General features: G+C 34.5%; 1 protein-coding gene across 13 annotated transcripts in view; it reads right to left on the bottom strand.

Annotated features, from left to right (window-relative positions):
- Positions 1–5382: 5382 nt before the first annotated feature.
- Positions 5383–14247, bottom strand: part of LOC135834981 (multiple PDZ domain protein-like) — a 382459-nt gene continuing 373594 nt past the window's right edge. For 6 of the 13 annotated variants that reach the window (XM_065348995.1, XM_065349003.1, XM_065349002.1 and 3 more), the window contains one exon: positions 5383–6920. In XM_065348995.1, coding sequence (XP_065205067.1) covers positions 6641–6920 — 280 coding nt within the window. In that variant the 3' untranslated portion in view covers positions 5383–6640. Of the gene's footprint in view, positions 6921–7534; positions 7560–12962; positions 12976–13445; positions 13576–14247 lie in introns of all 13 variants that reach the window. The other 7 variants (XM_065349000.1, XM_065349004.1, XM_065348997.1 and 4 more) reach the window with 7 other exon arrangements.

The raw sequence follows: 14247 nt of genomic DNA on the forward strand, positions 1-14247 counted from the left end.
CTAAATTAGACCAATATTATTAGGAGAATATTGAATATTAGAAGGTTCGATGCTCCTAATACTTGAACTTTTGAATCAATTTTACGAGCTTTAGAGTGCTTTTTAGGCTGTACGAACTGCACGAATAGGGGGGTTTTCGGGTACGGCGAATTTGTTCCCGGTGTTGGTTCTTTTAAAAAGCTCAAAGTTTCCTCTGAAATGATGCTTTTTTTCATAAAAGTTGAACTTTCAGGTGAAAAAAAGCTCCATCAATTAAAATTAGCGAGCTTGACGTGATCAGCGATGCTTAATTAGTGATAATCGACTATTCGTACACCCTATTTGGCATTCATTCGACTAAAAAGCTCAATTTTGAAAAAGCACAATTTTTCAAATTTTGATAATTTTTGAGTATGAAAGATGCTAAATGAGACCAATTTTATTAGGAGAATATAGAGTATTAGGAGGTTCGATACTCCTAATACTTGAACTTTTGAATCAACTTTGCGAGCTTTAGAGAGCTTTTTAGGCTGTACGAACGGTACGCATAGGGGGGTTTTCGGGTACGGCAAATTCGTTTCTGGTGTTGGTTCTTTCAAAAAGCTCAAAGTTTACTCCGAATCGCAGCTTTTTTTCATAAAAGTTGAACTTTCAGGTAGAAAAAAGCTCCATCGACTAAAATTAGCGAGCTTGACGTGATCAGCGATGTTTAATTAGTGATAATCGACTATTTGTACATCCTACTTGGCTTTCATTTCTGCTAAAAAGCTCAATTTTGAAAAAGCAGAAATTTTCCACTTTTGATCATTTTCGAGTATATTTGATGCTAAATCAGACCAATTTTATTAGGAGAATATAGAGTATTAGGAGGTTCGATACTCCTAATACTTGAACTTTTGAATCAATTTTGCGAGCTTTAGAGAGATTTTCAGGCTGTACGAACCGCACGAATAGGGGGGTTTTTGGGTACGGCGAATTCGTTTCTGCCGTTGGTTCTTGCAAAAAGCTCAAAGTTTTCTCTGAAATGAAGCTTTTTTTCATAAAAGTTGAACTTTCAAGTAGAAAAAAGCTCGATCGATTTAAATAAGCGAGATTTACGTGATCAGCGATACTGAATTAGTGATAATCGACTATTCGTACAGGCTATTTGGTTTTCATTCGGGTGAAAAGCTCAATTTTGAAAAAGCACAAATTTTCTTATTTCGATCATTTTTGAGTACATTTGATGCTAAATTAGACCAATATTATTAGGAGAATATTGAATATTAGAAGGTTCGATGCTCCTAATACTTGAACTTTTGAATCAATTTTACGAGCTTTAGAGTGCTTTTTAGGCTGTACGAACTGCACGAATAGGGGGGTTTTCGGGTACGGCGAATTTGTTCCCGGTGTTGGTTCTTTTAAAAAGCTCAAAGTTTCCTCTGAAATGATGCTTTTTTTCATAAAAGTTGAACTTTCAGGTGAAAAAAAGCTCCATCAATTAAAATTAGCGAGCTTGACGTGATCAGCGATGCTTAATTAGTGATAATCGACTATTCGTACACCCTATTTGGCATTCATTCGACTAAAAAGCTCAATTTTGAAAAAGCACAATTTTTCAAATTTTGATAATTTTTGAGTATGAAAGATGCTAAATGAGACCAATTTTATTAGGAGAATATAGAGTATTAGGAGGTTCGATACTCCTAATACTTGAACTTTTGAATCAACTTTGCGAGCTTTAGAGAGCTTTTTAGGCTGTACGAACGGTACGCATAGGGGGGTTTTCGGGTACGGCAAATTCGTTTCTGGTGTTGGTTCTTTCAAAAAGCTCAAAGTTTACTCCGAATCGCAGCTTTTTTTCATAAAAGTTGAACTTTCAGGTAGAAAAAAGCTCCATCGACTAAAATTAGCGAGCTTGACGTGATCAGCGATGTTTAATTAGTGATAATCGACTATTTGTACATCCTACTTGGCTTTCATTTCTGCTAAAAAGCTCAATTTTGAAAAAGCAGAAATTTTCCACTTTTGATCATTTTCGAGTATATTTGATGCTAAATCAGACCAATTTTATTAGGAGAATATAGAGTATTAGGAGGTTCGATACTCCTAATACTTGAACTTTTGAATCAATTTTGCGAGCTTTAGAGAGATTTTCAGGCTGTACGAACCGCACGAATAGGGGGGTTTTTGGGTACGGCGAATTCGTTTCTGCCGTTGGTTCTTGCAAAAAGCTCAAAGTTTTCTCTGAAATGAAGCTTTTTTTCATAAAAGTTGAACTTTCAAGTAGAAAAAAGCTCGATCGATTTAAATAAGCGAGATTTACGTGATCAGCGATACTGAATTAGTGATAATCGACTATTCGTACAGGCTATTTGGTTTTCATTCGGGTGAAAAGCTCAATTTTGAAAAAGCACAAATTTTCTTATTTCGATCATTTTTGAGTACATTTGATGCTAAATTAGACCAATATTATTAGGAGAATATTGAATATTAGAAGGTTCGATGCTCCTAATACTTGAACTTTTGAATCAATTTTACGAGCTTTAGAGTGCTTTTTAGGCTGTACGAACTGCACGAATAGGGGGGTTTTCGGGTACGGCGAATTTGTTCCCGGTGTTGGTTCTTTTAAAAAGCTCAAAGTTTCCTCTGAAATGATGCTTTTTTTCATAAAAGTTGAACTTTCAGGTGAAAAAAAGCTCCATCAATTAAAATTAGCGAGCTTGACGTGATCAGCGATGCTTAATTAGTGATAATCGACTATTCGTACACCCTATTTGGCATTCATTCGACTAAAAAGCTCAATTTTGAAAAAGCACAATTTTTCAAATTTTGATAATTTTTGAGTATGAAAGATGCTAAATGAGACCAATTTTATTAGGAGAATATAGAGTATTAGGAGGTTCGATACTCCTAATACTTGAACTTTTGAATCAACTTTGCGAGCTTTAGAGAGCTTTTTAGGCTGTACGAACGGTACGCATAGGGGGGTTTTCGGGTACGGCAAATTCGTTTCTGGTGTTGGTTCTTTCAAAAAGCTCAAAGTTTACTCCGAATCGCAGCTTTTTTTCATAAAAGTTGAACTTTCAGGTAGAAAAAAGCTCCATCGACTAAAATTAGCGAGCTTGACGTGATCAGCGATGTTTAATTAGTGATAATCGACTATTTGTACATCCTACTTGGCTTTCATTTCTGCTAAAAAGCTCAATTTTGAAAAAGCACAAATTTTCCCATTTTGATCAATTTCGAGTATATTTGATGCTAAATGAGACCAATTTCATTAGGAGAATATAGAGTATCAGGAGGTTCGATGCTCCTAATACTTAAACTTTTGAAACAATTTTGCGAGCTTTAGAGAGCTTTTTAGGCTGTACGAATTGCACGAATAGGGGGGTTTTTGGGTACGGCAAATTCGTTTCTGGTGTTGGTTCTTGCATAAAGCTCAAAGTTTCCTCTGAAATGAAGCTTTTTTTCATAAAAGTAGAACTTTCAGGTGGAAAAAAGCTCGATCGACTGAAACTAACGAGCTTGACGTGATCAGCGATGCTTAATTAGTGATAATCGACTATTCGTACACCCTATTTGGCATTCATTCGACTAAAAAGCTCGATTTTGAAAAAGCACAAATTTTCTTATTTCGATCATTTTTGAGTACATTTGATGCTAAATTAGACCAATTTTATTAGGAGAATATAGAATATTAGGAGGTTCGATACTCCTAATACTTGAACTTTTGAATCAATGTTGCGAGCTTTAGAGAGCTTTTTAGGCTGTACGAACTGCACGAATAGGGGTGTTTTTGGGTACGGCGAATTCGTTTCTGGTGTTGGTTCTTGCAAAAAGCTCAAAGTTTACTCCGAAACGAAGCTTTTTTCATAAAAGTTGAACTTTTAGGTAAAAAAAAGCTCCATCGACTAAAATTAGCGAGCTTGACGTGATCAGCGATGTTTAATTAGTGATAATCGACTATTCGTACACCCTATTTGGCTTTCATTCGGCTAAAAAGCTCAATTTTGAAAAAGCACAAATTTTTCACTTTTATTCATTTTTGAGTATATTTGATGCTTGATAAGACCAATTTTATTAGGAGAATATGGGATATTAGGAGGTTCGATACTCCTAATACTTGAACTTTTGGATCAATTTTGCGAGCTTCAGAGAGCTTTTTAGTCTGTAAGAACTGTATGAATAGGGGGGTTTTCGGGGTCGGAGAATTCATTTCAGGTATTAGTACAGCCAAAAAGCTAAAACTTCCCTCCAAAATGAAGCTTTTTTCATAAAATCTGAACTTTCAGGCGTAAAAAAGCTCGATCGCTTGAAATAACTGAGTATGACGTGATCAGCGATGCTGAATTCGTGATAATCGACTATTCGTACACACTATTTGGCTTTCATCCGGCCAAAAAGCTCAATCTCAAAAGTTCATTTTCGGTGATAGCAGCGTCATCTATAGTATGAAAGGTGAAACACCTCTCTTAAAGAGAGAACAAATTTCAAAATTCGTAATGCAGCGCTTCAGGCGGTGAAAACGAGAAGTTCTTTTGTTATCCTGATTTGGTTACAGAAAAAGGTATTTTAAACTCATTTTTCCCACATGCATGGGGAATACAAAAGAAGTTCCTGTTTTCGCCGTCTGAAGCGCTGCATTATTTATTTGAAAATTTGTTCTCCTTCTAAGCAGTTGATTCACTTGTTACATTACAGATGGCGCCATAGTCGCATCTTTAGAATTTTTTTCCGACCTTTAGGGTGAACTTTAAAGCGTACGAAGGGTCGTTGGTGAGGTTTTCGGGCACGAGGAAACCATTTCCGGTACCAATTTGACCCTAAAGTGCAACATTTGTCAAATATCAATATTTTTGAGATGAAGTTTCAAAGTTGAAAATACAGTATGCCGTGAAAATGAAGACATTTTCGTAACCAGCGATGCTTTATTTGTAACAATCGACTCCTGGTACTTTCCTATAAGAGTGTTCAATTAAGACAAAGAGAGTAATTTTAAGAACGAGACAGCAGCGCTATCTATACTATAATTTTGAAAATGGAAATTCAACTTTCAAAAATCTTATTTCAGATAAGTCATTAAAAATCGTAACCAAAAATTCCACTCGATTCGACCCATATTTCAATGGGTCATTTTTAGCCAAAAATGCACCTTTTTTTCCAAAACTTGACTCATAGAAATATGTGTCGAATCGAGTGGAAGTTTCGGTAGTGAGGGGTTCTTCGGGACGGCGAATTCATTTCCGTTTTCAAATTGCTCCGACGACGTTTCCTTCTGCTCGAAATCGTGAGGGGAGCATTCGAAATTTGATATTAACAGACGTACAATAAATTGAAAAATTAATTTTCCACAGCTTTAGAAAAATCCTTTCAACCAGTTCAACTTCAAATCATCGAATAAATAAAACAATAAGACACAAAAATAATATAAAATTTTTAATAATACCAATATAAATATACACAGTTTAAATTTCATTGATATGCTAACCAAGGCTTATTTTGTTTACGTGCTCTTGTCAATTACTACAGCAAAAAGGGAGGGTACAGTTATATGGGTGCAAAAAAATGACCTAGAGAAAAAAAATTATCATTACACAGCATTCTGTGGTAAATATCGATAGGTAGGTATCTATATTTCAGATTTTATATAGCTATTTTTCACATCGTTGTATGTATAACAGTCATAGGTAAATTCAAAAAAAAAAAAAAAAAGAAAAAAAAATACATAACAATTTAAAATAAAGTGCTAAAAGCGAGCGACAATGTAAACATAAAACATGAAAAAAATCTCAACAACCTTAGTAAGACTGCAATGAAAAAAAAAGGGGGGACAACATTCAACATAATAATAACACTTAATTTACTATCACATGGAAAAAAGGTTAGGAAAATTAGAAAAAAAAAATTATAATACTGATCCTAAATTACATAATATAATTTAAAAACCTTAACAACGAAAACGATGTAAAATAAAATTTATCAACTGGCATCGTTGTATAGAGCATTTTGACTATTTAATTCATTCAAAAATTACCATAATATTTACAATGCGGCGGGCAACGAATCAACGATGATTCAATTTATCAAAATTCGACATTTTGAGAAAAAAACTTCTAAATAAATGCTTTTATCTAAGTAAGTAAATAACAAAAATTTTGATAATTTTTCTTTACATGGTAAAAAAAAAAAATGGTAATTACTTAATTCTATAAGTACCAAAGATGGGCGAAATTTTTTCACACATGCTGACTTGATATTTTTTTATACACACGTGGTCCCCGTAAAATAAAATGTACATTTTTTTTTAAAACATTAGGTAGTCTACAAAATGAAAACGAGAAAAAGGACAATGAGAATTAACGATGAAAAATCTCGACTGAGAGAAGAGAATGAAACAAACGAAATAAATTTACTATAACGGGTAATCCCTTTAAAATAATACTGTAAAATGGAATTACAACATGAAAAAAAAAAGTAAATTGCAACAAGGAGAAAAAATGTTTAAATGCATTAAAAATCTAAACGCTACAATTTTAAGCTTAATGAGAAGAAAAAACGTTTTGATTGAATTATTCTAATAAAAACAAGGTATTTCGTGAACACAATACACAATGTAACAAGAGGAGAAAAACAAAACATACGCATGTAGATTATAATTATATACAGTTAAGAAGGAATATCAGGATAATATTGTTAAAGTCACAACATCGTTGGCATTCTTGAGTATCTGTACGACTTCTTGATGCGTAAGGCCGTCAAGTTCGAGCCCATCAACGGCGAGTATTTGGTCTCCAGTACGCAGCCTTCCTTGAGACGTATTCTCGAAAACAGTCTTAATGAAAATAGGAAGATCACCGTGTGGGCTTCCATACCCTCCAACAATACTAAAACCATAGCCATCCGGTCCTCGTTTCAATATCACATTACGACGCGTGGGTGCATCTGAGGTAACACTCTCACTAGAAAAACAAATGTCGAATTAGTAAATTGGTTAAATGCAAAGGTAACATTGGAAACACACATATAGCTTTTCGAGGCAGACACTACTTCAAGCCACGAATAGCACAAAAAACAGTACACAAATACAAAGAACACCACTCAAACACTACATTCTATGAATAAGATGATTGAGAGTCAGAATTCTACTTGAGAGAAGCTCAAATAACTACAAATTAACATCAACAGAAAGCAATGACAGCACAATAATCATAAAGTACTAGGTAGGTACCTATTCATGAATTGAGTAGGATGATTCAGAGTTAACTACAAGATGCCAACAATTTCATAAAAGAAATTAAGATTTCAAAATTAGTAATTACCTAATTAGAATGTAAAGAAAAGCTTATGTTTAATCCAACTAATAGAAAGAACTTTCAATATTCATACAAAATATAAAACAAGCCAAAAGTACACAGTTTGCTTAATTAAAGCTTTTTAAAAAATGAAGTCATGAACAACTTGTCATTGAAATCACAAAACACGCAAGCTTGTAGCCTAAGTAATTAAGTCAACTTCAATCTTAACAATGCTCGCTTCAAAATGCAAAATAAAATGTATTTTCTATATGAATTACCTAGTCTTGTTTGTTGCAAATTAAACTGCAAAAATCAAACCAACATACAACAAATATGTATTAGTCTACTGAATTATGAATTTTTTTTTCAAAGAGGTAGGTACTATCTATATTGTGTAAGACTAGGAGAAGAAGATCTCTGAGAAGTGAATTGAAAAGAATTTTCAGTGAATAAGTAAATGTGACTTGATATTTTAGAATGTAGAAATTAGTTCACAAGAAATGTGTTTCGATGAACAATTTATTCAGCAGGGATGCTGTGAATGTGTGAAGTATGAAGAAAATTGACTGCCATAAGGAAAAAAAATATATGGGAATCTCAGTCATTGTGAATGATGTTGATACAGCAGTTCTAGGCATTTGAACCCACAGGCTGCAACTCTCATGTTTGAGAAGCTGTTGTTCTACCACTTATGCTACCGAGCACTCTTGAATACTGCACACATATTAAGATCATTTGAAGAGTGATATTCCAAAACTCGCTTTGTCCATTTTTATCAAAGTTGGGTTTTCAGCGGTACCTGGTACATCATCAACCTACCAAAATAAGGTGTTAAACTCACCTAAATAGCCAATTCACTAAAAATTAAAAAAAAAATAATGTTCCAAAACGCGCTTTGTCCATTTTTATTGAAATTTTTTTCAGCAGTATTTAGTGGATGAAGTGTATGTATGTATACCTACACTCCTACATCATAAATCCGCCCAAATAAAGTGCTAAACTCGCCTAAAAAGCCAATTTACCCGTTTAAAGGGAAACTGTTTTTCCTCTTTCCTGAAAAATTGTGAAAATGGACAAAGCGAGTTTTGGAATATCACTCTTCATTTGTATTAAAACTCTGTCATTCTAAATAATGACCCAGAACTTTGAAAAAGAAATGAAAAGAGACAGGAGCAGAGCAATATTATAAATTAACACTTCAATAGTCCATAAATCCCAATTCAAATCCAATTGCAAAGCCAAAATTGTTATGTTTCTCAATCCTGGAACCAATATAATTTTGAACCCAAAACAATCCCAAAACCATAGACACTGGACCTGTGTATAAGACAACCAACTGGCAGCCATCTTGGCAAAATATCCTGTGTAACGCCAATTTATCCCGCTGGGTGCTCTTTGCAGCGCTGTAGTCAATTTTGCAGGCAACAGGGAAAAGGGAGGGTTGTATAGTCTGCGAGGAACTCCTGACTGCACGCGCAGCTAGGAGGACTACACAACCCTCCCTTTTCCCTGTTGCCTGCAAAATTGACTACAGCGCTGCAAAGAGCACCCAGCGGGATAAATTGGTGTTACACAACTTTTCTTTACTGTTTCCATTCCCCTCAGCCTGCAGTTGGTTATCTTATTCCACAGGTCCAGTGTCTATACCTACCCAAAACTAAAACAAAACCATTTCAGTTTTGGGATTTCGATTTTTGGTTTTCCCCCAGATTTGATATTGATAAATTGCCATTTTACATCATTATCACGTGCTCCTACCCCGCCCTCCCACAAAACAAATGCAAAAAGAAAAACATGAAAACAACTAAATGAATGCAAATTAAATCGATCAACAACACAATGGGCAGTGACACGGATATTCTAAAACCAACTCCTCTTTGTTCGGTTTGTTGGTGTGTGTGCCACCAACTCATTTTACTGAGAAAGCGTTTGTCAAATCAGAAAATTGAAAGTACAGTAAAAGCTCATTATAACGCTTTTGGTTATAACACTAATTTCGTTATAACGCTGAATTCTTTTGGTCCCTAGACAGCCCTATTCACACAAAAACTTTCGCTTATAGCGCGCTTTGGCTTATAACGCTCTGTTTTTTTGGTCCCTTGAAAAGGGTTATAATGAGCTTTTACTGTACCATTCTTTCTAATTTTTCAAGCGCTTTCTTTTGAGACCATAATGAAGTTTGTACCACAAAAATTCGCGGACTTGGACTTTCTTTAGCAGAATTTTGTCATTTTTTTAAAAACTCTTCCTAATCTCCAATAAGACTAACAAGTATTCAGAAGGACAGCCTGTTGCTAGGTAAATTATTCTCGATAAGTAATGAACATTTTGGAACAGAATTATTTAATCTTACCAATGTTTCAGATAAGTATTATGGTGGAAATGATTATTTAAAAAAAAACGGCTTGACCAATTTTGATGAAATTCTGGAATCTGGTTCCATGGATTGAGTGCTCCCAGGTTTTAAGATGGAATTTTGAAAATGTTGAAATTGGACCCTTCACCCCCCCCCCCAATTTGGGACCCCAAAATTTGAAAAAAATCAAAACTGACATCAAAAACTGAATCTATGGGTTGAAATACATAAGTTGAGAACATTTGAATTCAATCTGCTGGTTTTGAAGGATTTTAGAGCTTTCTGAAGTTTTGCTGTTTCATCAATTTCATCCATTTTCGAAAAGCAACTATAAAATAATGGGACTGAGTTGAACTTTAGCATTAGTAAAAGCGACTATTCTCAAGTTTAAGGAATGTATATTCAAAATTTCAACTCATTCAGTTTCCAATTATTGAGCTCTGTAGCTTATTGAGCTCTATAGCTTTGATTAAATTTGTGCAAAAAGAAAAGAACTGTTAAATTTGAGTGTATGGGTATTCCCATGCACATTTTGATGCCCAGAGCAGCATGTAATGCGTTGTAGTGGCTTAAAAAAAACAGTAGTGTGGCTGCATGTGTTAGTGCCATCCTACATACACTGCAACTTGCAACTTGCAACTCGCAACTTCTTATTTTTGATAAGAAGTCGCTCGGTTATTGGCTGAAGTTGCACAACCAAAATCAAAATCTTTTGTTTTTGGTTGCAGGTTGCACGTTGCAGTTGCAAGGAATGTAGGACAGCACTTATGCTTTGGATTACCATGCTGGAGGTTTGTGGTTTGAATCCCATTCTGTCCTATTATTTTTTCAATTTTTTTTTTAACCCTAGGTGCAATTTTTTTTAAAGCTAGGTGATTTAGAGCTTATGAACACCCCAATTTTTTTGCAATTTTTTCAGTGTATTGAAACTTTTATGAAAAAATTGTCTCAAAATTCATTTATGATATTGACTTTTAAAGAAGAACTTGGAGAATTTGATGGAAAAAGGGTGGCTTTTCACATTATACCACTACTACTTTTATCACTGAAATTTTTCAACAATTTACTGTAAATAAGCTATGTGTACAATGAGTAAGTTCAAAAAAAGTTTTTCACATTTTTTTCAGTGTAAGCTTACTGAAAATTTCACAAGAAAGGTGTCTCAGAAATCAGAATCCATTTATGATGTTGAAAAGAGCGGGTTTTCACATTATATCAGTACTTTTATGACTGACATTTTTAAACAATTTATTGCAAATTATGTGTAGGTATCAAAAGTACCCACCCGTAGAATTTCTACTTTTTTTTGCCCAAGAGAATTTATTTTGCGTTTGCATTGGTGGAGCTGGAAGGCGGGGTATTAATTCTTTTTCGGAGATCATTCATCTGGGTAATAATAGAAATTACTCAGCAAATTAGGCAAAATATGCATTTAAATCATTGAATTAATCACACCATCAGATTCCCCATGTCAACCCCCCCACACATTTTAAACCCCTTGCAGGATCCATTAGAGCCCTGCGCCACCAAACTGCTGCCACTGCCAATTTTTCAAACATTTTTTACACCACTGCCACAGTTTCATAAATTCCTTCAGCCGCCACAGCTGCTGCCAAGTAATCTGTTCAACTCAGCAGGCTTAACTCACTCAAATGGAAAATTTCAGGATGATTTTTTCCATATTTTGATTTTTTCAAGCGGCAAAACTTTTCAGTATTGCCATACACTACAAAAATCAAAAATGGTCTCTCTTCTCAGCTTGGAAAAGAATACATATTTTTATTGTGAGACTAAGAGGTTAAATTTAATTTTTCATACAAATTCATATTTTGTGGTAATTTTATAATTTACAAAAAATTACTGCAAAACTTCAGTTTTTAGCCAGCTGAGCCACCGCTGAGTAAAATTTTTGCAGCTGCCAAAACCGTTGGCTGGAATCGGCTCCGCTGCCAGCCACAGTGCTGTACTTGCCATAGCCGCCACAGATCATTATGTCGTTGGTGCAGGGATGAATTTTGATCCCGAAACCAAAACCCAATCCCAAAATCATTTCTGACCCACAGCTCTGTACTTAATTAATCATTATTGAGACCAGAAGGGAGGAATAGCCTGACTAAAGTATACATGCTGTGACTGTGACATACAGACTTGTCAGACCAGACCAAAAAACTGGACTGATGACTGTGACCAGATCCAAAAATGCCCAGACCAGACCTGACTCTTCTGAAACAAATTTATATGTGACCCTCTTCAGAAACAATGCCAAGAACAGGCCTAGACCGAAGATCTTTCTAAAAAATCAAACCAATGACCATGGTTTGGACCCCGGTTACATGCAATTTTTCAAATTTTTAATTCCAGTTTAGATGCCTATTTTGATAAAATTTCCATTATGATTCAATTCTTTTGAAGTTTTAATATTCTGAAATCAAAAATCCCATTTTTCAACTAATCTAATGTGTTAGAAGTTTTTTCTTACTGAAAAATAAAGACCATTTTTTGGACCTGGGCTGAGGCTGACCCATGACCAGGATAAAAATGTCCTGTCAGGACCAGACCAGACCAACCTTCAAAGACAAAAAAAGCTGGACCGTTTGAAAGCTCCAAACAAAGACCTTGATTTTGGAGCAACTGCAAAACCTGAGTGGTCCTACAAGCCTGGTGACACAAGCCATAGACAAGTGAAGCAAATAGTCCAGTCATGTTTGTGTATACCTAATTCCTTGCTTCAGTTTTCCTATAAAATTTGCAAAAAATATGAAAATCTATTTCTAGTAATTTTCATTCTGCAATTAGTACTGAAAGTTAACTCACAATCCCTACATACCGTGGCACAGTTCAGGATCTAGATACATTAAGTGCAATCTAGGTACTTACAACTACCTTCAACATAGCATAGCCTACCCAAGAACTCAAGGTCAAGGATTTGGGTACAATCAGAATTCCAACGACAGGTATCAAAGATACAAAGAACCTACATTATATGTAATTTACTGAATCACCTATCAAAATTTAAAGGTCTGTTTAATCAGTGGAAAATGGAAAGAAGTTCATCGAAACACAAATTATTGAAACATTCAACGAGCACAAAAACACATAAATACAAAGGCCTAAGTATATGTATGTATTTTGTACATACAAAAGGAACGGAATGGAATAAGACATTTACAAGTACACTTTACACACAATGAGTATAGGTAAGTAAGTAGACAGCGCTAAACAGTCAAAATATAATAATCAAGAAAAGGAATAGGTAAGGAACGTAGGTTACATACATTACTATAATGATAAAACGAAGAGGAGGAAAAAAATGATTAAGTATTCACATACAATGTACACTAACTACATACCTTTCCGTGTTTCCTAATGGAAAGTAAAGTAAGACATGAAATAAAACAAGTGTAAGTATTAGAAGCGATCACAAGACGTTTGGATCGCACTCAGCGTAAGTACCAAGTTCGTAGACATACAATACAAATAACGATACAAAAGAGATGAGAGAAAAAATACGTTTAAAATATTAATCTGTCATCTACTGTAAGATCACAAGAAAAAAAAATGAAAATGAGAAAAAAAACGCATTATTGTAGAGTGTAGTACACATAATACGAGTAATAATACACAGAGAACATTTTACAAGATAAAAAAAAAAAGAAAGACAGATTATACATTTACGTAGATACCCAACAGTAGAGAAGGCGCGCAGGCGGACACAACATAGTGTAAAAAAACAGACGAGAAAAAGAGACAAAATACATAGAAAAAAAGAGTGAAAAACTGCATAAGTATAGAAGACGAAAATATATAGTGAAGAATACGTATATATTAGGTACCTTATCTCTATACTTTTTACGGAAGGATTTTAAAGAAAAACGTCTACGTAGGAAATGATTCTGCATTACTGGAGAGGGTGATCTAGCGTTTCCGTTGGGTATATCGGCTTCGTCTTTTGACGCGTAGATCCTGATTGAATGAATTTTACCATAATATACATAGCTAAATTATATTATATGTACTCGTATGGTAACTGATACTTCGATCGTTTCAACGTATTTTTTCATTCTTAGATAGTAAGTAGGTACTATTTTTATAATTCTTCTTACACCTAATGTAATATTTCTACGTATGTTTTTCAGTTCCTCAAAGATGAGCATTAAAGAATACTCAGATTTGCATACGTTAGTCAAGTGAGACATATGTAGCTGATATTTATTTGGGTTAAAAAAACGGATGGGAAGTTGAAATTTATCGTTGAATCGTATAGGTAGGTTCTAGGTTGATACATTGACAGTAGTACATATATCATTTTTATTAGATGTTCTCATTTTAACAGACATCCATTATTTATACCAAGGGGCAGATGATTGTATCTGATCAGGTCTGTTCGAATCGAATTGGATCCAAATACATAATGTTCAGATGTCATTCTAACTTTTCTAACAAAATCAGACCTAAGCAAGGAAGTCTGATCAGAAGTAATCAGATCTGGACATTTCATAGATCCAATTTATTTGACTAGATGACGTAATCTGATTGGACACTGTTTAAAACTGGTGTTATTGACAGACACTGTTCAAAACCAGTGTTTGTGACACACACTGTTTAAAACCAGTCAATTATTGACAGACACTGTTC

Source organism: Planococcus citri, chromosome 2 (genome assembly GCF_950023065.1).
Source record: "Planococcus citri chromosome 2, ihPlaCitr1.1, whole genome shotgun sequence".
Classification (NCBI taxonomy): Eukaryota; Metazoa; Arthropoda; class Insecta; order Hemiptera; family Pseudococcidae; genus Planococcus; species Planococcus citri.